General features: G+C 39.6%; 2 protein-coding genes across 7 annotated transcripts in view; one reads left to right on the top strand and one right to left on the bottom strand.

The window, feature by feature from the left end:
- The window catches only part of LOC107225845, a 135,035-nt gene that overhangs the window by 1,652 nt on the left and 106,857 nt on the right, over positions 1-26,526 (bottom strand). For 2 of the 3 annotated variants that reach the window (XM_046738265.1, XM_046738266.1), the window contains one exon: positions 3,559-4,794. In XM_046738265.1, the coding sequence (XP_046594221.1) occupies positions 3,593-4,351 (759 nt within the window). In that variant the 5' untranslated portion in view covers positions 4,352-4,794 and the 3' untranslated portion in view covers positions 3,559-3,592. Of the gene's footprint in view, positions 1-3,558; positions 4,795-26,526 lie in introns of those variants that run through there. The other variant, XM_046738267.1, reaches the window with a different exon arrangement.
- LOC107225842 (phospholipase A2 Scol/Pla-like) lies at positions 230-21,574 on the top strand. 4 transcript variants are annotated; one of them, XM_015666438.2, is made up of 6 exons: positions 230-426; positions 16,997-17,056; positions 19,741-19,957; positions 20,288-20,461; positions 20,913-21,025; positions 21,116-21,574. In XM_015666438.2, the coding sequence occupies exons 1-6, from the start codon at positions 417-419 to the stop codon at positions 21,220-21,222; spliced, it is 681 nt and encodes a 226-aa protein (XP_015521924.2). In that variant the 5' UTR covers positions 230-416; the 3' UTR covers positions 21,223-21,574. The 4 variants fall into 4 exon arrangements, with proteins under 4 accessions (XP_015521924.2, XP_046594225.1, XP_046594226.1 ...); XM_046738269.1 differs by lacking the exon at positions 16,997-17,056 and having other exon boundaries at positions 230-422; XM_046738270.1 differs by lacking the exon at positions 16,997-17,056.

Raw genomic sequence — 26,526 nt, 5'->3', positions numbered from 1 at the left:
GCAACCAGCTATCATAAAAACTTTGTAGTAGCAATTTTTATCAAACTCCGTTCATCCTCCGATCGCTAAGAATCGATTCTAGATCGATTCTGATAACTGGGAATCGAATCTAAAGAATCGAATTTTTTGACCACAGAATCGATTCTCGGGTAGAATCGGAATCGGTTTTATCATCCCTACTCCCTTCCAAGCGGCGGCTCACAGCGAATAATAACGTATTACAAGTGCTCGTAATCATTCGTGGTGTTATACAACCGTATATGCAAAGTGCTAAGTGTCGGTGGTTACATAAACGGGAAAGATACATCCTTGTTGAACAATGTCACGTCAATTTGCCTATCCTAATGAGCCCGTGACACTGCTGCTCATATGCTGCAGTACCGCTTAAATGAGAGCGATTCCGGCGAACGCTGCGGATGCTTGTAGGTACATACGTACGTATAATACCTTGTACTGCTGAATGGCTGCATGTGATCTGCCGCCACGTGTTCGCGTAACGTCGCCTCTTGCTAATGTAGGTTGAAGGTCTCATGGAAGTGTTCGCAAATTTCGTATAGCGTGAATGACGGTCACCGGTAATATGTAAATGTAACGCCTACATTTTACACTGCGACGAATGAGCAATTTTTTTTTTTCACACTTGTTACAAGAACGTTGATTTGATGAAAATGTCGTTGAAAATTTGAATTTTCGTAGCAACGAATTCTGTTTCTTTGTTACCAAAAAAAAACAAACTTTAAATAATTCTAGGTGATGGATGAAGATTAATAAACAAAAAAAATAAAAAATTACTCAAGATAGGGGACGTCTTTTATCTAATCGGACGAAATTTGGGGTCCGAATTTTTTACTTGCTTTATATCGTTTAATTTCATTTTGCCAATCGAAAGGAGAATTTCCAATTTTCTCGACATTTCATATCTCAATTCGTTTTTCAGTAATAGATTTTCGAAAAATTTCCTGCTTCTACTTTTCAAATAAATATAACTCGAGAACGAAAAAAGATGTTGAAACAATTTTTCACTAGATTTTTTCCATCTTGATTTATAGCTTTTTCCTAAGAATATGCAGTTATTTTATTTTCTCAAAATCGCCTATTGTTTAAAACCGTAAACAATAATATTTTTTCTTCATTGCGATAGTCTGGTTTAATTTTTTTGCGAAAAAAGTCCTGAAGAGTATTGCGTTTTTCATAAATTTTAAGCCTAGTACCATAACAGGTCGATCTTTCGATTCGTTTTTATTGTTTTCGTGAATTTAAATTTAAAGAAATAATGTTGTAGTTCAAATGAAAATTGAATTAAATTAAATTCAGGTAAAGCGGTAACACGAAAGCAAAAGTAATTATTCTATAATCTACTCACAGCTCTAAAACTTGGGATAAGTTTTACGATTTAACCGTCATTATTATCGTTGTTATGCAAACAGTAAGTCACATATTCTCAGTACATTTCATTTGACTACCCGAATTATTATCACCAGGATATTAATAAGCTATCTAGTATAAGTTTCACGTTCGATAACCCAGCGCAAAAGACACTCTTTTTCAACAAAGTACGCAAATTTCGATAAAATCCCATCTGACGTACTTAATTGACACTAAATATCTATCGAACTTATGGATGATTCAATGCTTCCAATTATTTTTATCCTGAACTTACCTTTTAATTTAGCTTTTGTATGTCATTTTTTAAATAGTTTGCGGGACATGAAGTCGCCGGCTATTATTAGAACATTTCCTGGCTTGAAACAAGTATTTTCGTCCAACGGTTCATGCCCTGATCGTGACACACGTATAGGTAGAGTGCTTGCGAACGAGTTATCGTTAATTGCGATCGTGCTAACTGTGGCGAATTTGACGCATCAACAATCTATTTAAAATCCCTCAAACATCAAGAAGCGTTTGTTCGAAACGATCGAGCACTCGAAACTATAATCCATATGTATAGTATACAGTATTTGCAGCGTAACGCATACAGGAAATTAGACCTGCAAAATTTAAATGTCTTATGCAAAATTATACAAGCACGTGCTACGTTTAATTCGGCTCAAAATACTTTGAAAAGAATTGAAATCTAAGATTATTTCGCATCGTGATCGTTTTAAATTTGGTCAGTATGTCTAACGAGGTTGTATAATCAGATATTTTATTACTGAATTTTTTTTTAAATGTAACGAAATAGATAACGCCTCGGTCAGACTTGAAATGATAACCCAGATAAATACGGGGCATGGTGATGTGCTGTGAATAAATACGTAGCATATGAAACAACATCCCACTGCCAGTCAAGTACGTAATCACCGAGTTGGATGTAGCTCCTCGTCCCTCGCGAAACGCGAGCGAATCGCTCGCGGATTTCTGTCTCCGTGCGAACTTCGATAACGCAAAGGCGAACTTCGTAGTGTCACCCAGCGGCAAATGCCTGAAGCCTTTTCCTCATCGAGTCTCTTTTTACCGGCAGCGAATGCTCGCATGACGTTTGGTTAAAAAATTTATGCGAAATCAGATGTTTTTAAAATTTTCGTGAACGACAAAGAGAGAAAATTGAAATAAAATGGCAAGATTTTTACAACGTTGAAATGTATGCAATTTTGGAAGTATCGTCGCACAAATAAATTAACAATCTTCACTTGTGTCTTAAGAAATTATCTAAATAGTATTCTATTTTTTTTTTTTTTTTTTACATATATTGATGCCACGAACTATCTAAGAAATATCTACAAATTGGGTAATTTCTAAGTTTTTGAACAAAGGTGTTTAGTTTGTTATAAATTAAATGTCATATTCTTGTCAAATAGGGATAAAGCTTACTCAGCAGCACTGTAATAAATTGTTGTATGCGAAATAAAGTTACAATCGCCTCTTCTCGAGTCCAAAGAGACCTTTCAGGCTGTTTCGAAATTTATTGGTTTCCAGCAGGTCGTACATCAAGTAAGTACTGTCATTCGGTTTAGGTGGAAAGTCGTTACTAGCTGTTTAAATAAATACCATGTCGATACAGTGAAAGATTTGTCTGCTGCAGCCAAAAACACCTCCAAGATACGATGGTGTTTAATTTTATGTTGAAATCTCGTCTCATTCAATAACCTTTAGCTGATATTTGAAAATTTCACAACTCATAATGACGAAGGTATATAAATTTAAAGTCAATATAATAGAATCGAAATTGTAAAGAATTTGAAAAAGGTTGTAGTTGTAATTTTTATGTTAAAAAGAGGTTACACCATTTTTTTCAATCGGGTCCGAAATATGTTTCAAAATTTTATTTGCTTCCGTAGTTTCCTTTTTTTTCTTTTCACTCAATAAAATAGTGACAATCAGGTTTATATAAATCGGTATTTGAAGAAATTTCTATCAATCATTTCTCATTGATAATTGTTCACAGATTATACTCTATGAAAGTTAATATTCAATCATAAAATGATAAATTCGTAGTACAAAACGCGTGAAAAACGTGGTTACACCGATTGCAAAATCCTATAATAAATATAAAGATAATAAATATAAATATACATAAAAATTTAAGTATAACTAAATGCTGAAGTAAATTAATTCCTATCGTATCACGGGACGTTATATAATTGCTGCCAGTCTATTTCACTTCGTTATCTACGACTAGATTTGTTTTGTAAGTCAATTTTGTGCTTTTGCCATATTTCTGTTTCCGAGGCACGGAGTTTCTCACCGGTGAACCTACAAGGCTGCTTTTGTACCTCGGTATCAACGTACCCCTCGGTCGCAAACGTTTTTTCTTCAATTTGAAGCTCAGAACGGAATCATGCTGTTCCACAACTCTGCTTTCCCTATTACCTATTATCACAATATTTTCCACAACGTCTGGCCCAAAATTTCTCGTCTTCGATGGAATTTCTAAAATTAACGTCTCCTTACCAGTATCCATACAGGTGTCCGGATTTCTGTGACTAAGTCGAGTCGTCTGCAAGGTTTGTCCTTCGCTCTTGACGCCCAGTGACATGCCTTGATAATCACAGAGCATTTTCAAGGAGTTTTCATGGTGCAGATCTTTACCCTGCACTTTCTCGTCCACTGTCAAATTGGCGCTACTGTCCGAACTACTGCTGGGCCTAATGATGGAAGGATCCGTGATTGTGATCGTCTTTAGAGGGACGCCTTTCTCCAAGCTACACTTGACCTTTTCCTCCAGTACTTTGTTATCGATCTTGACATTTCTCCTGCTGTGGCTGCTCGTCGAACTATTCTCGTCGTCCGTCACCCGAATCGATGTACTTTCTGCTCGCGATAATTTCCCGTTTTCCTGCATCCATCCTGCGCAACCCCGTCCTTCCAATTTTCGAAACTCTACCCAGGTCCCGAGATGGACGTTGAACATTGACGAACGAAGTTTCTCCTGTCTGTCCGCAGCCTCTCCGAATTCAAATGCGTTAATCGATTGAGTCGAATGACAATCCGCTTCGGTATCTATTTTCAACGGCCTAGTAATAATCCTTGTCTCATTGTCGCGATGACTGATCTGAGAGTTATCGAGTGTCCCGTCTTCGTCGGTGTGGGTTACCCTTATCTCACCTCCATCATCTGCACTTGTTACCGTCGAAAGTACGCACAATTCACTGGCCTCACTTTCCGGCAGCGGTTCGCTCACCGTGGAGAACTTTTTAGACAATCGTATTCTTTCCCAATCCGTTTGCCCTTCGTTAGTCACGTCTAACAACACGTTCGACCCAATTGTCAAGACCGGATGTTGCTGTGCTCGTTTCAGTTCAGAATCTGCTTGTTTCTGGCAGAATGAATCTGTCGGTCTTTCCTCTGGTTTTGCTGGAAAAGACGGAGAGAATTTCGTATCAATTTTACTCTCAACAGTAGAGTAGATGCTTCGACTGATTTCGGGTTCCACAGAATCAACCAGAAGAATATGTTGACGATTTTTTGCTGACGAAATTGTGCTTGAATTCACCTTTCGGTTTTCTTCAACCACTCTACTTAACACGGTATCTAGAACGCTGGTTATGAATTCTGAAACCTCTTTAGAACCGCCATTTCGCTTCTTAAATTTCGACTTCCGCACTTGGCCTTCTCCCTTTTTGCTACTTTTCTGGTAAGTCACTCGAGGAATAATCTTTGGGCTCTTGCCAGTCGCTTTCGGCTCAACTTTTCCAGATTTCTTAATTTGGACTATTGGATTTTGCACTTTACTAACCAAGCCAGACGAAAATATTTTCTTTGACCTACCGATCGTACTTATTTTCTTGTTCCAAGACGCAGGTTTCTTTTCATGCATGTCAGAATGTTTGAATAACTTTTTTGCCGCTGTGCCAACATTTGAATAGACGAGTTTAGACTGCGACTTTTTGCCATTTACCTTACTTTCCACGCCGCATATTTCAAATTCGCGAGCAAAAGAAATTCGCGCTTCGTCTTCGTCAAAGAAATAGTCAATGGGTAAAGACTTCGAACCAAAATGACAAATTTCATACGACGTTTCCTTAGATTCCGAGATGCTAACTAATGCGCTGTTGAAATCTTCACACCCGAATAGTCGCCCTGCTAAATTCTCGCTTTCTTCTGACTTCGTCTCATTCTCTTTCTCACGTCGTAGCGCCGAAGGAGATTCCCAAGTTTTTTTTCCACCCATCGATACGAAACTCTTATCGTGTCGGAATTTATTTGCTTGAAAATTCACAAATGATATTTCTTTCGCATCATCAATATTAAAACAATTTTCTGTCACTTCTGACGGTGAGATACCTCTGATTTTGAGTGATTGTTGTTTGTCGTTTGAGCTTTCCAGGTTTTTAGTTATGTGACTAACGTTATGGAAAGAATTTGTATTTTTCTCTCGACTAGGCTCCAGTTTCGACGATGGAGTGAGACAATTTGCAAATTTCCTTCCATTTGTTAGTCCTTTCGTCTCTTTGTGGGAATCTTCACAAGCCTTACATTCAGGTTCTTTTTCGACAATTTCTTCGTTCGTGTGTTCTGAACACATTGGCTCAGTAGGCAGTTCTGAATAGTTTCCCATCTTAGTTTCTTCTAAATCTGACAAGCTTTCTGATTTTATATCATCATTGTTACATTCCAATTGCTTCCCCTGCAGATCAATTTTCGTACTTTGAATCTCGTTCACCGGGAATAACTTCTGAGGTTCAGCGTTGGTAATTGCATGGGAACTTCTTAAGGCATTTAAAATTGGTTGCCTCACCACGTCTTTATCTCTCGACCTCTTTCTTGACTTAGCAGGAACTCCAAATGCGGACCTTTTCAGCATACTGGTATTGGCCCGTAGTAGAGAAGATCTATTGTGTTTGAAGAGCATTTTCTGCCCGGTGTCCTGATAACCAGAAATTCCGTCAAAGAGCTTCCCAGTTTTTAAATCATTGCCAAAACCATTCGGCGGCGAGAAATTACGCGATTTGTTGTCGAGAATTGGAGCTGTACTTGGTCGGCTACCGGAAACGGTTGACGTGTTCACCAGTCTAGTGGCCAAAGGAATTTTTGATGACAAACTGCGGGTCACTTTAAATTTTTCCTTCGCCTTCTCGGCAGGGTTATTCAACGGTTCGGAATTTCCCTCAGGAGAAAGTAAAGGATCGGTCGAACCCAGTCTGCCGGTGGTTGAAGAACAGACGGATTTCTGTTTAGGGTCTTGAATGGTTTCCGATGTCACCGTCACCTCAGCATAATTTTTTAGCGCATTAAAAGGATCAGTGCAAAGTTGCCGAGAAACTCGGAATGCCCTTGGTCTGACCATGTGTTCCTTACGTGTCGATGATGTTGTCTTTCCGAACTCCCTGGAACTTGTTTTTCGAAATTTTTTGTGTCTAGTATTGGTACCACAACTCACGGTGGGTTTCCTACCAGCCGGACGATGCAAAGTACCCTTCATTGAACGCCGGTTATCCGTCATTAAAAATGACTCAATCTTGTCATTCGATTCCCACTGTATTGATTTGCTCGACTTACGATTGGCACCCAGGTTTTTTCGCTTGACTCTGACGGGCGGTTTGGGAGCTACATTATTAGTTGCTGCTGCAGAGACAGTGTCATGGGTAACCGGATTCGAAGAATGTTTCTTCGTGTGATCTTTATCGTTGGCACCGCTTTTGGTCAAGTATTTCAGAAACGACGCTATCTTCACCTTCAATTTACTGTTTTTATAGAAGCTGAGCTTTTTCGACCACCACGAACGGCTACTCTTCGTTACAGATCCGTCTTCAGCCAAGGCACTTGATCTGGCTTTTGTGGATTCGGATTCCCGATGTCGAACAGGTATAGAGTTAGATTTTTCATCTTGTCTTGGAACTCTTGCACTGCGTTGCCATTCTTGCTCGAGTACCAGAGACAAAAGATGTTCCCGTTGGTCAATGGATTCTCGATCCATTCCGACTGAATTCGAATTTTTCATACAAGATGAAGTCAAGCGTTGACCCTGCATGGCGAAAGGTGATTCTCTCGCCACCCGGCATTCTGTAGGCGAATATTTTGCACAATAGTCCATCACTAAAGTTTGACTCCTTTCCTGAACTACAGGATTATCGATGATTACGGAATGTTCCCGCTGTAGCGGTGATTGAAACCCAAGCGGATCTGTGAGAGCTTGAGCAACAACTGGCATAAATTGTACAGACGAAATGGGGATTATGCTGTGGCCGGAAAAGACTTGCAAGGGTCTCGGCGTTTCAATGCGGAGTTTAGATGTTCGAGGCTCAACAGTTCTTCTGGTTCCAGCACGAGATGCTTGCTTGTGAAAAAAACGATGCCTTGAGTTCGATCTTGGGTCCTGGGAGGATGTGTTCGACATGACGGTCGCTATTTGAACGCCAATATCCACCAGACATGTTCTAGATTGCTTCCGACAGAATCTCGACGGTGGTTTCGATTCCTCAAAGACTCCCGGAGCAGAAGCAGTATTACTCTTCGACCTCGAGTCAATCAGTTCTTCCAAAATTTGAGTCAGTGTTACGGCATTATTATACCCCGTAAAATATTGCCGAAATATAGGCTGCTGGTTTAGCCCTGCGACCGATAATTTTGAAAACAAATCCTTTTCCGATTTCACATCGTACCTCGGCGACGTTTCGCGTGTAGGGCTTCTCCACACCCTTGTTCCACCGTCTCGCCATATATCGTGAATCCTGTCAGAAAATGATGGACGTGCGTCTTCATTCGCCTCAATTGAGTAGTCGGCTACTTTAATATTGTGTCTATTTTCTAAATACGGATGCAGGTAAGTTCCTGCCAAACAAGAAGCAACGATACACGATCCTTTCGTGAAGCTGGACTCGTCTTTCTTCGTTTCCAATTCCGTTGAACTCTGTCCAGCACTGTCCACAGAATGAACATTTGCCAGTGTATCCATACGAGCACGCAGATTTCGCAGGAGGGAGTCAAAACTGTTTTCCGTTTCCGAAGGCCACCTCACGATGTCATCGTTTGGCTTTTGGCGATCGTTAGTTATCGTCTCTTCAACGTCCATGCAACGAGATCTCTCAGTGCTGTCGAAGCTATCGAAATCCTTAATCGCTGCACTTTCATTTATAGAAAGTATTGGGACCTTATCTCTTAAGGCGTTGTTGCCTTTCAAGGGTACTTCATCGTCAGCGATTCCGTAAGCCCTCGATTTGGTCGCTTCGATGTTCAAAGTGACGGAATGCTCGGATGGCTTCGCGAACAGAGCAGCCTTCGATGGGCCCTCTGAACTGGGATCCTGAGACGTTATATCGGAGAGTTGCAGGTCCCAAACGACCTTCTTATGTTTGGCATGCCTACTGGGCTTTGAACAGTGGCTCGAGTTGAGCTGCACGTTTTCGACCCCGCAATTTTTTCCAACAACAAAATCACTGCCACGAGTACCGAGTCGTTTTGACATGCTAGTATCGCAGTCGACAGGCTGACTTCTCATCTCTTCGTGAGAGTTTCTTACAGATTTTCTCTTGGCTCGTCGAGTCTTTGGTTCATTAGTCAAGGAGCCTAGGTTCTCCGGTATTTCATGACGCTCCAATAAGCACGAGTAGTCCTCACCGTTACGAGACTCTTCGTAGCCCCATCGTTTATCGGCATGATGATAGTGCCGGTACCATCGGGCTGCATTAGCGGAGTCATCACCGTGCACATGACGGCACTTTAACACGTCATGTCTTGACCGGTAGAAGCCGGTCTGAATCTGATGGACATCGGTTCCTCGATGAATCCTGGGCAGTATTAAAACTGGAGGATACGTGGCTAACGGTACCGACTCAACTCTATTCCCAATTACCTGGTGCATCCGGTGATCCTCCGTCACGTGATCGAGTCTGTTACCATACCTGCGGCTCTTGGCTTTCGACGATTTACTTCTCCCGTGGTTTTTGCCGTTTTGACGATGGGGCCGTCTGCTGGAGGCATTCTCGTTAATTCGGTTTGTCGGTTCGGTGAAACCACTGGATGTGGTCCAGCCGTTGCTTCCGTTAGCCACGTTGCTTTCATCCCGACGGCTCTCTTCCGCGATACAGTTACGCCTCGTGGTATTAGAGCCCCGGTTGTTACCCACCAGTTCTCGCAGTCTGTTCGTAACGTTGTTGGACACGTTCCATATGTGATTAGCCCAACGACGGAACTGTGGGCTTGCACGTGGCTCCTCGTATTCCTTCGCAGAATCGGAGTTCTCGCCGTGTAACTTATGATCCTCCGACTTGTCCAAGCTCTCGTTTATCGCTCCGTTATGTCCTCTTCTTCGATTTTGCATTCCTAATTTACGCGTAAGATATGGTTACTTTTTTCCTTCTTCTTCGTTTTCGCTTCTCTAGTCTACTCAGATGCGTCAGAGTGTTCTGGCTTGCCATTTGCCAATATTATTTTTGGCATTTCTCATTACCCACGATTCGGTGAGATATGCAATTTGCTTCGGTTACTTTGAGATCAAATTGACGGATTTACATGAGCGTTACGCGGCTGGTCGTGATTTACTGTCTATCTGTTTATCAAAATAGAATCGTATACATATACATCTTTCTGTAAAAAATTTTAGGAGGTTAAGCGATAATAAAACGAAAAATTATTTCACGTCATGGTGATGAATTTGTATGTCATTCAAAGGTACGAAGTTATCTGAACGTCCACTTTCCACAATCGATTCAGCTGTCTATTCTGCGTTACGGTGTTTCAAATTTCAATCAAACTAAGAATTGGACTTTTCTACCACTTATTTCCATGAATATTTTTAACAAAAAAAGAATTGTCGCAATCGAAAAGAGTTTCGGAATAAACCTTAATCACCTAGAACCTTCAGTTCATTGCGATGGACCGACAATTTCTAAAAGTGTTTATGTTCAAGTCAATACAGCAAAAAGTTGAACAGTTCTGATGTTACTCCAAAGTCTGTGAAGTACGATTACAAAGAATTGAGAGTCCGATAGAGGAAGGAAAAAGTATTACGTGACCCATTTCTTTGCTGCCCTGACGCTGCGACTTTCACAACGTGTAAACTACGGCGTAGAAGCATCTAACGAACTGTTAACTGGATGTAAACAACAGACATGTTACAAACTAGTTTTTTTCACTGTAATTCGACCCGACAACGTCTGCTGACTTAGAAAAGTTCTTCCTGTCACTGACCTGGTGAATCAAGCGCGTTCATAATATTTTATGTGTGGCTCGGTGCCGGACTTCTTCGTATTTATACCAAATTTCAGGCCATCTGTTCCGCCGGATTCATGGCCAAATATTACTCTCCTCAACATCAGAAACGAAATTATGACGGAGGAGGATTTATGCGCAATCATATTTACGCGATGTAACACATGGCTTCTAATCTTGCTCGATGCATTTTGCTGCTGCAGTAACGATCGCCATAACGTGGATATATAAACTCAGATTATTTCCATCGCACCGTACCACCACTTTATTACCCACATCAGATGTAATTATATCACGAACGGTTCGAAGCCATGGACATATTGACTGTATATACAAATATGTTCCAAATTTCAGGAAGGCATAGTGGTAATGAGATATGGTAAAATACTGGAAACAAGTATCACATATATGCAGAAAAATTATTACAATGTTCATGAAAATCCAAAGCTGTAATTGTTTCATCAATTTAGGATGATTGTTCTCTTTTTCTACCGTTATTACGCCTATAAAATATCTTATATTAGCGCTTCGTGTTCCTTTTCATTTAATTTTGAGAACTGGTATGCTTTTTAAAAGATAACGGTATTCAGATAATTTTTTTCTGCTGTCAATCACTCGAAGTTTTAAAATGTGAATAAACTTTGGGGACAGAAACCCGAGCAAAGATAAGCATGCAAAGTGATAAGAATTATTTATTTTGAAAAATCAATTTACAAGCACCCGAGTAATGCTTTGACCATGCTCTGTTACCGATGGTGCGGGACTTAAAGCTCAGGCGAAGACATTTATCGATTTCTGCAATAAGCTTATCGTCGCTTTCCTAGATGGCAGCTCGAGTCTTATACTTGAAATATAAATATTTATAATAATAATCAACTTCTAAGAGCCCCGCTGTCAGTTTGACAGTTGCGTATGTACGTGTGTGGTCTAAGCTTTCGTCGAAATGACGATATACGAGAATTCCGTTTTCGGAGTCTCTCTATCAGCTTGCCAATCACCTATGCTTCAGTTGAAACAAAGTATATGTGTAATTTTTTACCATTTCTCTTCGGGTTCGATGGACTTGGATTTGGTATCCAGGGATTTTCGGAGTCGTTAATTACGAATCCTAGCTCAAAGGCTCTGAAAAGAATATATCGGATACGAAAAGGTTATATCAGTGAAATAATTTTTGGATATAACGAGATTCGATCGTGCATTGTGTGCAATAAAAAAGTGCATTCGTCATTGTACCATTGTGTATTGTGTATCTTTATATATACCAAGAAACAGTTCATATCGTCGAAATAATTCAAAGTCGCACATCGCGAACACTGCGATGACCAATATGGTATAATATAAAAATACACAATACACAATGGTACAATGACGAATGCACTTTTTTATTGCACAATACACAGTCGAATCTCGTTATATCCAAAAATTATTTCACTGATATATCCTTTTCATATCCGATTTATTGTTTTCATACCCTTTGAGCGAGCAGCGCGCGCGTCTCCGTTCCCTAGTCATGTAGTAAAGATCAGAAGCGATAATTCGAATGATCTGTTACTGTATTGTATAATCGACATAAATACCTATAATTAGGTTTTGCCAGTCTAACGCGGTCGAAGTCATTCACAACACTAAGTAACAATATACGTAAGGCTGCGTGATAAAATTTTACTACGTACGATATGTATGAACGAACCGTGTGTATGTATTTGAAAGTATGAAAAATCAAGATCGGCGATCGCCGATCGCGCTAAGTTCGTTAAAAAAAAACATAAGCGCGCGCGAGCCGACGAACTTTTGTCTTTTACCGCGAACATAAGCCTTTGGCCTATCCAGCGAGAATTTTATCACATATTCCTCCCCTCTCACGATGAAATTCGACATCAGACAAGTTTCTTATCCTTTTAGATTTTTAGAGCTTTCATTTAGGCCCTATATCAATACGATCGATGCACTGAGAGTTGAAATATACCAGTTCTAACATTTCTAACATTGTAGAAATTGTTTGTTCGATCAAGAATTTTCAACCACTTTTAGATCTTTAAGACTAGATATATGACGTACGCCTGAACTATATACAATATGGCATATTAGGCTGAACCACGGATTAGTAGGAAAGAGACAATATTCTGCAATAAAACTTGTCCCCAGTTTTGAGGTAACGTAAGAAGAATTGTCTGAATGCGATACGAGCGCCTCTTGTTGAAAAAGCAAAATTTTCGCTATAAAATGTGAAAAAAGAAGGTATCGTAACCTATAAACCTTCGTGCTATAAATATACTCCGTAAATTCGTAAAATAAGCATTTTAAGTGAGTGAAAACTGAGTAATTGCTTTTACAACCTCAATCGACATTAAATCCGAAGTAAAAGTGACAAACGGCAAATCGTAAGATCATAGAGGGAAGGGGGCAGAGTGCGGAAGAGGCGGTTACATCACACCTTGACAATTTCTGTTACGTTGCCGGAAAAACCCGACCAACTTTTGAGCCGAGCGCTGCTTGAGTGTTATCTCCTTCTTACTACTCCATCGTAACGTGGTGAATTTCGTAAACAATACGTCAACTGCGTGACATATGATGTGTATAAAAAAACGCAAAGCCAGTGTTGAAAAGCTCGCTAATGTAAGAAATAAATCGATGAATATCGATTATTTTATCTATATAATAATTTCGAGGCATAAAAATAGCACCGAGTATGGCTTCGCTGTGTTAAACAATGATGCCTTCACTTTTAGGGTTTTAAGAGCGTAGTTGTTAAAACAGTCGGGATGGTGAATAAGGAAGAATTTGAACGTGATCTGAAACGAACGTGTGAAAAGTTTATAAGGTATATTTTTTCACGAAATAAGAGTTGCCTGTCAGATAATCGTAAAAAATTATTCTACTTATTATGAGTCTGACCACTTGGCAATTACTTTGAAGCAATTACTTTGATGTGAGAAAATTCGTATGACGCAGAACAGCATGCTTCGTGGGATACATTTTCATTCCATCAGTCACAAAGTAAAATGCAATGAGAGGAAGAAAAGGTGAGTTTGCTCGGTCGGTAAGGGTAAGAGTACTACGTGACCTTAAACTTTAGCTTCCACATCTCTCTGGAATCATATTGCTGCCACGCTAGGTTCACGCTGACCCTAAGCTTACCCAACTACAAATGATAATAAAACATAAATAAAGAAAAAAATAATTCGTACATTGATGGAAATCCAAATGAAAAATTAAATCGGTGCGTAAGACTTGGCAGGCCTCTTTCAAGGCATGGTGCAAACATGAAACGATATTGATAGAATTTGATTTATTCCTGAAGGTATTTTTCTAAAAAGGCCGAAATTGTCGCTCAGTGATTGGCTTGTAGAGGTGCGAGCATGTTTCAACACTGTGACAGAGTCTTGTAATTCGGAAAATTATCTTTCAGATTCAGCAAAATATCGACATTGTTACTATGCCATCGTATGCCAAATCTGATTTGGACCAACAATAAGTTATTTGATATGATGTCAAAAGAAGAGACCGAAATGCGCATATCCGCTGCGTGGTAGATTGTATTAGAAAATACGTTCACATAAGTTGTTCTTCAAACCCTCTAATCAGTTCACCACATTATATAGTATAGATGATGTTTGTCGTACTGTACGCTACACTTGTGATAAAATAATCAAAACCATTTTTAATCGACTTATGAACCCGGAAAAATACTACACGTAAATTCTTCGAATACGTGGGGTAAGATAAGTACTGGCGTATCAGAGTTCAGCCAAAAATTCATCGTGAAAATAATCTTCATCACTAATTTTTTAGACAAGGAATAACCCATTCCGATAAAATCAGTCATCTACAGATGTACACACATAAAAAATTATGTATATCCGTATACTGTTAAAGGAAAACACCCGAGGTGCATTTCACCGACGTTGTAGTACCTACATTGCAAAACATTAGAGACATATTTCATTCCATCAGTCACAAAGTAAGATGCAATGAGAGGAAGAAAAGGTGAGTTTGCTCGGTCGGTAAGGGTAAGAGTACTACGTGACCTTAAACTTTAGCTTCCACATCTCTCTGGAATCATATTGCTGCCACGCTAGGTTCACGCTGACCCTAAGCTTACCCAACTACAAATGATAATAAAACATAAATAAAGAAAAAAATAATTCGTACATTGATGGAAATCCAAATGAAAAATTAAATCGGTGCGTAAGACTTGGCAGGCCTCTTTCAAGGCATGGTGCAAACATGAAACGATATTGATAGAATTTGATTTATTCCTGAAGGTATTTTTCTAAAAAGGCCGAAATTGTCGCTCAGTGATTGGCTTGTAGAGGTGCGAGCATGTTTCAACACTGTGACAGAGTCTTGTAATTCGGAAAATTATCTTTCAGATTCAGCAAAATATCGACATTGTTACTATGCCATCGTATGCCAAATCTGATTTGGACCAACAATAAGTTATTTGATATGATGTCAAAAGAAGAGACCGAAATGCGCATATCCGCTGCGTGGTAGATTGTATTAGAAAATACGTTCACATAAGTTGTTCTTCAAACCCTCTAATCAGTTCACCACATTATATAGTATAGATGATGTTTGTCGTACTGTACGCTACACTTGTGATAAAATAATCAAAACCATTTTTAATCGACTTATGAACCCGGAAAAATACTACACGTAAATTCTTCGAATACGTGGGGTAAGATAAGTACTGGCGTATCAGAGTTCAGCCAAAAATTCATCGTGAAAATAATCTTCATCACTAATTTTTTAGACAAGGAATAACCCATTCCGATAAAATCAGTCATCTACAGATGTACACACATAAAAAATTATGTATATCCGTATACTGTTAAAGGAAAACACCCGAGGTGCATTTCACCGACGTTGTAGTACCTACATTGCAAAACATTAGAGACATATTTCATTCCATCAGTCACAAAGTAAGATGCAATGAGAGGAAGAAAAGGTGAGTTTGCTCGGTCGGTAAGGGTAAGAGTACTACGTGACCTTAAGCTTTAGCTTCCACGTCTCTCTGGAATCATATTGCTGCCACGCTAGGGTCACGCTGACCCTAAGCTTACCCAACTACAAATGATAATAAAACATAAATAAAGAACAAAATAATTCGTACATTGATGGAAATCCAAATGAAAAATTAAATCGGTGCGTAAGACTTGGCAGGCCTCTTTCAAGGCATGGTGCAAACATGAAACGATATTGATAGAATTTGATTTATTCCTGAAGGTATTTTTCTAAAAAGGCCGAAATTGTCGCTCAGTGATTGGCTTGTAGAGGTGCGAGCATGTTTCAACACTGTGACAGAGTCTTGTAATTCGGAAAATTATCTTTCAGATTCAGCAAAATATCGACTTTGTTACTATGCCATCGTATGCCAAATCTGATTTGGACCAACAATAAGTTATTTGATATGATGTCAAAAGAAGAGACCGAAATGCGCATATCCGCTGCGTGGTAGATTGTATTAGAAAATACGTTCACATAAGTTGTTCTTCAAACCCTCTAATCAGTTCACCACATTATATAGTATAGATGATGTTTGTCGTACTGTACGCTACACTTGTGATAAAATAATCAAAACCATTTTTAATCGACTTATGAACCCGGAAAAATACTACACGTAAATTCTTCGAATACGTGGGGTAAGATAAGTACTGGCGTATCAGAGTTCAGCCAAAAATTCATCGTGAAAATAATCTTCATCACTAATTTTTTAGACAAGGAATAACCCATTCCGATAAAATCAGTCATCTACAGATGTACACACATAAAAAATTATGTATATCCGTATACTGTTAAAGGAAAACACCCGAGGTGCATTTCACCGACGTTGTAGTACCTACATTGCAAAACATTAGAGACATATTTCTTGAACGTGCTGATTCGATCGTTTAAGGTGTAAAAAGAACTGCCCTTAAAGTTCACCCTCAAAAAAATAAGGGATGCAAGCGTATTATCTTTTATTGATAGTGGATATAATGTCCAATTGGTTCTATCAAAAGAACGCATGACATTTTCAAAAAATCTAGAAAAATCGATTTTTCGGAGAGAAATTCAGCGGCGGTTTTTATCACAATCAGCATAGAAAGAAGATACGTGTTTGATATATTTTTTTTTTTTAATTATCGACGTATATCCCGGATCAGCATTTGAAACTAATTACGTTTGGAGATATTAATTATGTTCATATCAGCAACCGAGAATACATTTACAGTTGGAGGTTAAAGATCAGGTTGGGGATAAAAAAAAATAAAATATCTTGTATAAAAGGCAGTCGATCTCTAACTGAAATTCACACATCAACTAGGAATTAGATTGGCGAACAAGGAAAACGCGTTTGTGAGTGAAGACGTCGCAAGTTCTGCTACATAATTATTTTCAAAGACATATTATTTGATTACAGTTTCACTACTTTTTATCAAAATGAAGATCCTCATCGCTTTCGGATTTATTTTCATCGCTGGTAAGTCACTTGATCATACTAAACGTTCCCACGATACGGGTATCTAGTAATATACATCAAGAATATATGAATTAGTGGTGTGTCTAAACAAAATTTTCAAGTGTAGTTTATAATACTTTGTACGTATAAGAACGAGCTCATATTTCTTCGACGGACTCAAAATTCCCTGAGTTTTTCAGGTTTTCCTTGTGCGTACGAACCCTGACTATTTGTAAGCTAGTCTGCAACCGAATCAGGGGAAATGGCAAATCTTTGATTGAAAAAAGATCAATCCTCCGTCAAAGTTTCGATATTGTCAATCGTAGTTCCAGTTTGTCAACGAGCCATTCATCCGCCCTGAACGATGACTCGGTTAGGAAAAGTTTCGCGAGGAGAAAATTTTTACACGAAATCAGCACGTTTCAAATTTCCTTTCACTCGGTTCGCGCTGTAGAAAATAAAGTCATACAGTTACACTCTTGACTTTTTCCCCCGTTGCTTTCTTTCCGAATTTTCCGTGCTTGGCGATTCAATCCGACGAAGCAGACTCCGGTTTTTATCGGACCCGATATGCCTACTTGTAAGATTAAATACCCGTGCGGCGGTTCGTGGTCACCTTGCTGTTTTCGTACCGCGTTAATTAGGAATTTCCTGAAATTAGAAAGAAAGACTGTTGTTTGTCCGGCAAGTAGACTGCGGCTCCGAAATCCGTCACAAATATTGCAAAAATCGTACTGTTGTTATAATTTCAGCAGTGATTACGAATTGAGACATGATCCTTTTTCTTGTCCCTTTTTTTTTTTTTTTAATTCTCATCAGCATCGTTATACCTTGCAGCTTACGCACCATTTCAGAAACGAATCGCGAAATTTCCCACGATTCACGCACTTCCAGAGATCTTATGACAATGACCGTGACAAATTATACAGTTACCGCTAATTACTCTACGCGCTGACCGCTATTCCGGCCAAGTTGCGATACAACCTTCGTTACAGCTGGCTGGGAACATAGATGACACGCAGGTGTTACAGCCGCTGGTTCCTGATATCAAATAGCGAAAAGGGCTGTGCGATTTCTGAGCTCAATTCATAGGCAAACTCGAATGTAAAACTAAAAACTCAGATTCCCATGTTATACACATATATTATACGTATACACTAGAGTACATATGTATATGTGTCAAAGTATACGTTATTGAAGCTCTGATCGTGAGTGGATTTCGAATACCCGGAAGTTTGCCGATCGGACAAAGACTTTCAGCATTGAGTATCGGATGAAAGAAAGTTTTTCTTTTGACTTTATACTTTTAATATACATATATACGGTGTTAAGAATATGCTCTCAAATTCCAGCAATTTGATGGGCTGATTAGCGCTCGGAGCTTTCTTCGATAATTAAAATTTGCAGTATCTCGGCTGTTATCCTTTAATTTTGCGAATGATTCAGAGAGCGTTGAGAGAGAAATTCGCTTGACATTTATTATGCGACTCGACCCTAAAGACCTTGCCTAATTGCGTGGGTGCTCCTCGAAATGTATTCTTCTTGAGAAAATTTCGTAATCGCAACGACTGGCTGATTTATATTTATTTTTATTATCAGTTTAACTATCAGTGTTATTACAGCGATTCACACTGTAAACAATTTCCTTCGTACTCAGGGGATGCGTCAACCCGTTATATAAACAATCAGCGACATTCTCGCGGCATTCCTTCGGTCGATTCTCCCTGCTGGAGTTAAGGAATGAGGGTAAAAGAGGAACCGAGTGAAGGAAAATAAAACAAGTGTAGGTGAAAAAAAAAGAACAAACAACGACAAAAACACAATAGGAACGATTCTCGCGGGCAATTCACGACAAGGTGGAACAACAACCTGTGCGCCAGTTACTATTACTTGTATTTACTTGATTTTTTTATTTTCACAAGTGTAGCTGTGCCAAACAGAAATTCTTGACCCTTGGCCGCGCGGTAAAAGTTATACGCTGAAAGAACTCGTTTTTTTCCCCGCTAACTTTCTTCTTCCAAGGCGGGTTTCAAAGGTTAAAAAAAGCATGTTGTCTGTAATTATTTTATTTTTTTAACATAATAAAAGAATTGTTTCATTCAAACTTTGAGCACATGAAAGAACAGTATTTGAACGACATTTCATTGAATTTTCATGCCAAAAATTTGGAAAATTTAATTCTTGAGAACTGATTTTTGGAAACACGGTATTTTTGCGTTGGACACGACAACTCATGCTAGCTTTATCTGAAATCAAAAAACCAAATATTTTTTGTCAATAGGTGAGTATAGCTAGTGATTGAACGAAAGCTTTTTTATTTTTTCGCTCACAAATTACTTTACCAGGCAATAATTTTGCAATAATTTTTCCTAAAATTCTACCAAAAATTGAAATTTCAATTATCGGAAAATATTTGATTGTTTTATTTCAAACAAAGCTAGCATGAGTGATCGTGTCCACCGCAAAAAAAAAACTGGGTTTCCGAAAACGAGTTCTCAACGACTGAATTCCGAAATTCTTTCATGAAAATTTTACGAAATATCGTTCAAACGCTGTTCCTTCGTACTCGTAAACTTTGAATAGAACAATTCTTTCGTTGCATGATAAAATAATTAGAGAAAACATCACTATTTTTAACCTTCGAAAAGAGAACTTTGCTTATTCGAGAAAATTATCAAAGGTTCGTTGCTGTTTCACCGTTTCAGGGGTGGACCTCTATGTCCCGGTGAACCGGGCGAATTCCCGGCCGCCCGGATTCGGCCCTGCAGGATCGTCGAAATCGGTGTCCCTGGGGTACGGGGGTGACCCATGGGGCACATCCTCGGGAGCTACTCACGCCGCGAAGGAGCGTCACGCGGGTTTTTCCTGGCAGACACAAAGTGCCCCGGCATCAAGAAGCGTCTTGAATACAACGGAGATCGAGTGAGTAAAAAATACAAGCGCATTCCTCAGATGGCTGGGTTCGAATTCCAATTCAAATGCCAATTTTTACACAAGCTTAATACACACCGAAATAATTTATAGAATTTATTCAAAATTTTCCCTCTTGTCGTTTTTCCTTGTCCGCCGTATTGAACCAGCAATTTTATATTTTCATGATGAACAACTAGAGAAAAGGTTTTTAATTACAATTGTTTGTTCAAAATACTTAAACTCTGGTGTCTTGTTTATTTTCAATCCAATTCCGATGTTCTTGAGCCCATTCGTCCTTGAGGCCTCGATGTATAAAATTAAGAAAACCGATATTCTCAGATTCAATCCCGAAGCTGAAAACAATTCGTCCCAGTTAGGAAGATCAAAGCGGGCCCTTTGGAACCTCTACAACGTGCTATCTTGTGGAACCGTGTGTGACCCCTTTGATTACGTCGAATACGGATGTTACTGCGGTTTTTCAGGATCAGGATATCCCGTGGACGGTATTGACAGGTGAGTCTACGAGGAAATAAATACTCCTCGATTTTCTCTTTCGAGTACATTTCACCTCGAGTCTATACTTTTTACTTCCGCATAGATATTGAGGAAACTGTTCGTTCTGAAACGGTTTGAAAATTAGGCGATCAAAATAAATTCTCGCAACGCTAAAAAAAATTTGTCGAATTAGTATAATCAGTACCTACGGTATTACTAGCGATAGAAAATTTGCAGCCGGCACGTTTTTCTCGTCAAAAACTGTGAGAAACTTTTCGCTTCTCGACCGTGCGGGAGACGTGATTAAAGAGAAGAGGGACGATGCTTCCACTAACAAGCTTCGTGCCTGAGGTGGAATGTGATACGCGACAGCAATACAGATGCGTTGAATTTCCTGCTTCTCACCTTCGAAAGATAAATGAAAAAGAAACGGGTGAATATGGCATAAAAAAAATTCTCTTATCCACAGGTGTTGTATGTATCACGATTGGTGCTACGAGGCAGCCGACTACTGGCCTTGGTGGGCGGTGTACCTCGTTCATTACAAGTGGAAATGCTATCGCGGCTATCTACCGATATGCGGTGAGTCTACGTCGGACAATAAAAAGAACAAAGCTGCGGTCGGCAATCGTTTGCAAATTGCATAAATTAGTCATCATCGTTTTATTACAGATTACAAGCGGGGGTGGGGCCAAAGTTTGTGCGAATGCGATCGTGAGTTGGCAAGATGTCTGGGTTCGTATCCTTGCCCAACTACCCAACGTAGGTGCCCGTCTTAAGCCTAGAGGCTGGTGCAAAATTTATTTATGGTTATGTAAAGTTGAACTACAGATATAGAATTTAACGAACCTATTTAACTTAAGACTATTTAAGACTAATAAAACCTAATCAAACCTATACACATACATATTAGGGGTGATTTGGAAAAAAAAAATTTTTTATCCTTCCAAACAGGTTCGAAAGTTTCATTTAGGTATACAAAGACACCAGTCAAAATTTCAGATTATAATATTAATATTAAGGGGTGGCTCATCGCACTTTTCGATTTTCCATAAGAATAACATAGGAAAAATGTTGTTTGCTTCTTCTAGTATGCTGTTAAACAAAGCGTATGCTGGATTATAGCCATAAATGAACCGCGATAAAAAAAATGTAAAATAATATGAATACCTATTTTTGACTATCTATGATCTGTATCTTTAGAAATTTTATGCCTAGAATTATAATCACAACTTTATAACAGCGATGTACACGCGGGCGTTTCGAAGTGTAATTGGAATATTTTAGTTCCTGCAGTGCGTAATAAGGCGTAACCTGAATAGCAACAATTTTATGCTTCTGTAGACAAGAAACGTGCCAGTTTTCTTACCGAGGAACTAGATCACGTTACCCGCACGCTTAGATTCCGTTCACATAGTCGTAGGCGCCAGCGGTATAATCTAGTTCCGGCGTAGAAGCACAAATACGATATGAAAAAAGTAAACTCAAAGTAAAGAATATTTGGCTGGAATTATCTGACTAGCTATTTACTTTGAGAATAATATCATAATTCCATCTTCACTTGACGCATCTTCGACTCAATCTTATCACTCGTCATTTATTGATAACATTGGGGCGAAACGATAAGTACCATTTATATACATATACTTGAGTATTAATTAAACCCGTATCAAAAATAGACAAAGCACCAGTCTGAGGTAGGTCGTACAATGAAACACTGACCAAATTTCTGCAAAAAATCTTGTTCTAGAAAATATCAAATCAATAGTTAGGATCAACGAGGTACTGTTGATTACAATAAGCAATTTGCCTCTTAATGTGGAAGTTTGAATTATATTATTTTTACCTTTGGTAATTAGCTAGAGGAATTAAAAATTTGGTATCGAAATTCATCAAATATGATACTTTTCATTTATTCCGAATATTTAATTCTATTAAACATCTTGGATGAATGATAAAAAAGAACTGGCTTTATTCTTATGAATTCGTATTTTCAATGCATTTAAGCAGTACTTCACTACATAAAAATCCAAATCGAACTAACCGTCTGAATAGACAATACTTTGGATATGAAAAAATTAAAAATGCTAATAGTGTTATTTACTAATATATACTATGTTTTCCCTCAGGACAGTATTAAAGAAAGACACAATTTTACGGGATTTATTATAGCGGGATCGAAACACGCTCAGAGATTTTCAGAGAATTTCAAAGATTTAGGCACACATATTTTTATCTGCCACCCTGACAAAATTACTTGTTTTTGTTTTAATTTTTGTGAATTTCAAATCAATTGTTTTAAGTTTGGTGCAATTTTATGGGAAGGGTAGACTTTAAGTTTGAAATTCCGAAAGAATAACAGACTTAAAAGGAAACTACCGCCGTATTAAAAATTTCCTTTGAAGTCTTCTTTCTCAGTTAACAATCGTCCAGATACTTGCAACTTAAGAAGAAGAAAAACAAGGAAAGTACAACAAAGGCGGAGTCTAAGGTAAGTATTATTCGTGTAACACAGCGTCTATAATACAGATACTCAATAGCGGTTGATGACAGACTTTTTAGACCGAGTGCACAACCGAGGAATACGAGAAGAAGGGCGTTTCGCTCTTGTAATCGGTTTCAGTTCAGGTATCACAGTGTCAAGTTCAGACTTTGAGCACCAAACTTCTCCAGCATAATCAGTCTGTACCCATTCTCCTACCGCGTTGTCTTGCGGACCTTCCAACTGGCTACCCTCCGTCCTAGTCGCGGAAATATCGTCCTTCGAAGGACCTTGAAGCTTGAAATGATCGTCAGCATCGGACGAAACGCAGCCGTCATCGAAACTGGCCTCCTTCCCATTCAAGATGACGCTGCACTCCTCGTCAAAGGACATAAAACTCTTATCTGGGTAGGACTGGTCCCACTTCCGGTCCGCGTGGTCCCCTAGTCCTAAATGTTTGCGGTTCCAACGGGGAGAGCACCGGAATACGTTCTCCACCTCGGAGTCTATCTTCGAGGATCTCTCTTTGCTATCCGATCGGGCCAAAAAGATGCTCTTCACTCGCTTGATGATACCGTACCAGATTTCAGCTATCCACCGCTTCAGGTACGAGAAGAGAGAGTATTCGAGACGAGGCTGTCTTCTCGGAGGAAGTCGGCCGTGGCTTTGGCGGTTTTGAGAAGATGAACAAGGGGACTCGCCGAGAAGATGACTCGTCTTGCCAAGGATTATCGGACCCGAAAAGCTAAAGTGAGGATCCCGCTTCACGAACGATCGGGCTGTTACTTGCCCCGTCATCTTCACGCCCATTTTTTCCTTCGTGACAATTTTTCAACGTGGTTTTGGATCATCGATTGTTGCAATGTGGATGGATCAATGGATGGCCGAGGTTTCTACGTGTTTTTTAGGAGGGATTGAGAGTAGTATTCATTTACATGAGTTGGGCACTTGGTGCTACGAGGTTCGAAATTGATGTTGTGATACTTATTCCAGATGTGGAAACGTGGCTCGGAACTTCTTACGGTAATTTCATGTTTTTGACGTTTGGTGTGGTTAATAAATTGGTGTCGCGGATGATGACGTTGCAGGTTGAAACGGACGAGCAACAAAATAAACGAAGTTTTACGAACAAATGAGGGTAGTGCATTCGTTGCAGCTCAGTGCTTTCGATGGAAAGTAAACAAAAGCACCTTCTCATCACGCCACGGAAAGTTCTTCATAATCTCTTCTCCGTTCTTTGCGCCACGTTATGAGTACCGAATTGCCACGATAATGGTTTAACGAGGACATCTAATTGCTGTTGCCATTATTCATAATTAGGCTAGCCACAGCTAGTGCATCGAAGTTAATGAGGATGGAAATCATTTTGGGTAAGAGCGAGTGCAAGAAAGGTGTGAATATTTCACAGGTTGCGCCGAATAATCACATCGATGAAATAAATCCATTCGGTGTCAGGTTTTGCAACTCATGACGATAGTCCAAAGGCAACGTAGGTATGATCGATTATATTTTTGCCCACTATACGCAAAAAGTCGACATTGAAAAAATATCATTCTTATGATTATTATTTTCGTTCAACTTTAAGTTGTCAGCATATATAATAGCTTTAACTATACACGAGGTCATTTACCTGATGAATCATGCCCCGATCGGACGACAGCTGAGCAAATGATAGAGTGCAAAATAAAGCTGACGTTATTGTTACCGAAATGGAATTTTGCAAACAGGTTGACGCGCGGACTTCTTGCAAAGTAGGCTGTTCGTCACGTCTACACACACCGGTCGTATATGAATAGAACATGATTGCTCGATGACTAGAACGGGCCACTCAGCAGTCGATTGCCAAACGATGATGGGCCCTCCGTCCCACACTCGAGTCAACAACATAGACCAAGTATTTGCAACACATATAACAACAGGAAATATTCGAATAACCTTACACTAGCATGATAAAATTGAAGACGCAGATACTTTGAATACGTATCTGCACTATCAGTTTCCAAGTTCCAGTAAATTGGCAACGAGCGCACGTGCATTGGGACTTACAGACGTAAGCATCCCCGCAGCATACTTCAATATCGACGGGTTAAAACTACTGTAATAGAATACGGAGGGTGACTCGGTGTATCAATGACCGTGTTTCGATTTGGATCTTAACGTGTGTATTACAGTAGTACAGGCGGTGTCGGGGCTTCCCCGGTGGATTTACGTGTATGCGGGTATAGGAAAATAGTCGTCGTTTCTGGTGCCCAAAAGTAGTTCGCAAACAAGCGATGCGTAACCTGATAAGCGACATATCTCTGACACCTTTTTAGCCTGCATCACCAAAGCTGTAGCGTACACGCGGGCCTCGGAGATTAGGATCTTCGTTCGGGGGTTGCAAATTGGACGAAACTGTGCGACATGGTGGCGACGCTATATGCGTCGGAATATAATAAACCATAACGGAACACTGTACACATGCAGCTCACCGGGTTTCAGAGGCTAATGTAAGCTCGCGATCCTTATGGGGTGGATCTCTTCCTGAATGGGGGTGGGAGACTGGATGACTCACTGGTTCCTACAGGATGCCGGGCTAAAAAGCTGCGGGGTTGCAGCCTCTGTAGCTTTCTCTCTCTCCCTCTCACTCTCTGATCTGCTATGCTCGGGCATTGTGTATGTTTTACTGCCTTGTGTAGGTGTATTCACTCCCTGGTCCATATGCCAGAATCAGGCGCCAAGCACGCGGTGAGTCAGAGACCGACTGAGGGGTCTGTGCATCTGAACCTCTGATAAATACCCTCCTCTCTCCCTCCCGTTGATAAGGTCTCGGCTCCCTTGAGGGGTCGACGGACGAGCCTGGAACAGAAGCCTTTCTCAAGACGCTCCTTTCGCTGCTCGTAAGCCTCCGCCTGCAAGGCCTGACCGCCCTCTTCAATATCTATCTCAATATATTATGCAAATTTATTTCGAATTCTGCACCGTTTGCTGCACTCGTAGACTCTTCCGGTGTTGCATACATTGCCAAGTGCGATAAGCAATTTTTCGAACCCCTTCTTGAATTCTAAAAATCAAGAGTGTCTCTGAGGTGGATCGTGGATTCACTTGAATGAGAGAGACAGAACGACACGGGACTTTGAAATCGACACGAAAGATAATTTCTGTAATTTCTGGCGATTGGTGCATTGAACTATTAAAATACGATATCACTGTCTAGGATCAGTGACTGTCGCTTCGTAGTCAATGGGATTGAATTCTTAGGTAATTAAATTTATAAAAATCATTCATTATTCGTAGTTACGAATTGACAGATCATATGAATTTTGCATTAAAGTATCTTTTGCTACAAAACTATAAACACACATGAATAATCTATTAAAAACACACCAGTTCTTTATTAACGAGCTATGTAACGTTACTAAAGCACAATTAAACTTGGAATAAAGCCATCTAAGCGTGTGAATCGCATTTCCGTGAGACAAGACAAAGAAAGCTATCTTTCTGCCGAACTGACCAAGAATTATTAGCTTCTGAAGTAGGGAAGTAAATTTACGGTTCACAAAGCGTTACCCCCATACTTCTGGAGGAAATAGCCTGTATTTGGCAAATCGAAATGATGCCT

This window comes from Neodiprion lecontei, chromosome 4 (genome assembly GCF_021901455.1).
Source record: "Neodiprion lecontei isolate iyNeoLeco1 chromosome 4, iyNeoLeco1.1, whole genome shotgun sequence".
Taxonomy (NCBI): Eukaryota; Metazoa; Arthropoda; class Insecta; order Hymenoptera; family Diprionidae; genus Neodiprion; species Neodiprion lecontei.
This window is presented reverse-complemented; position numbering and strand designations above follow the sequence as displayed.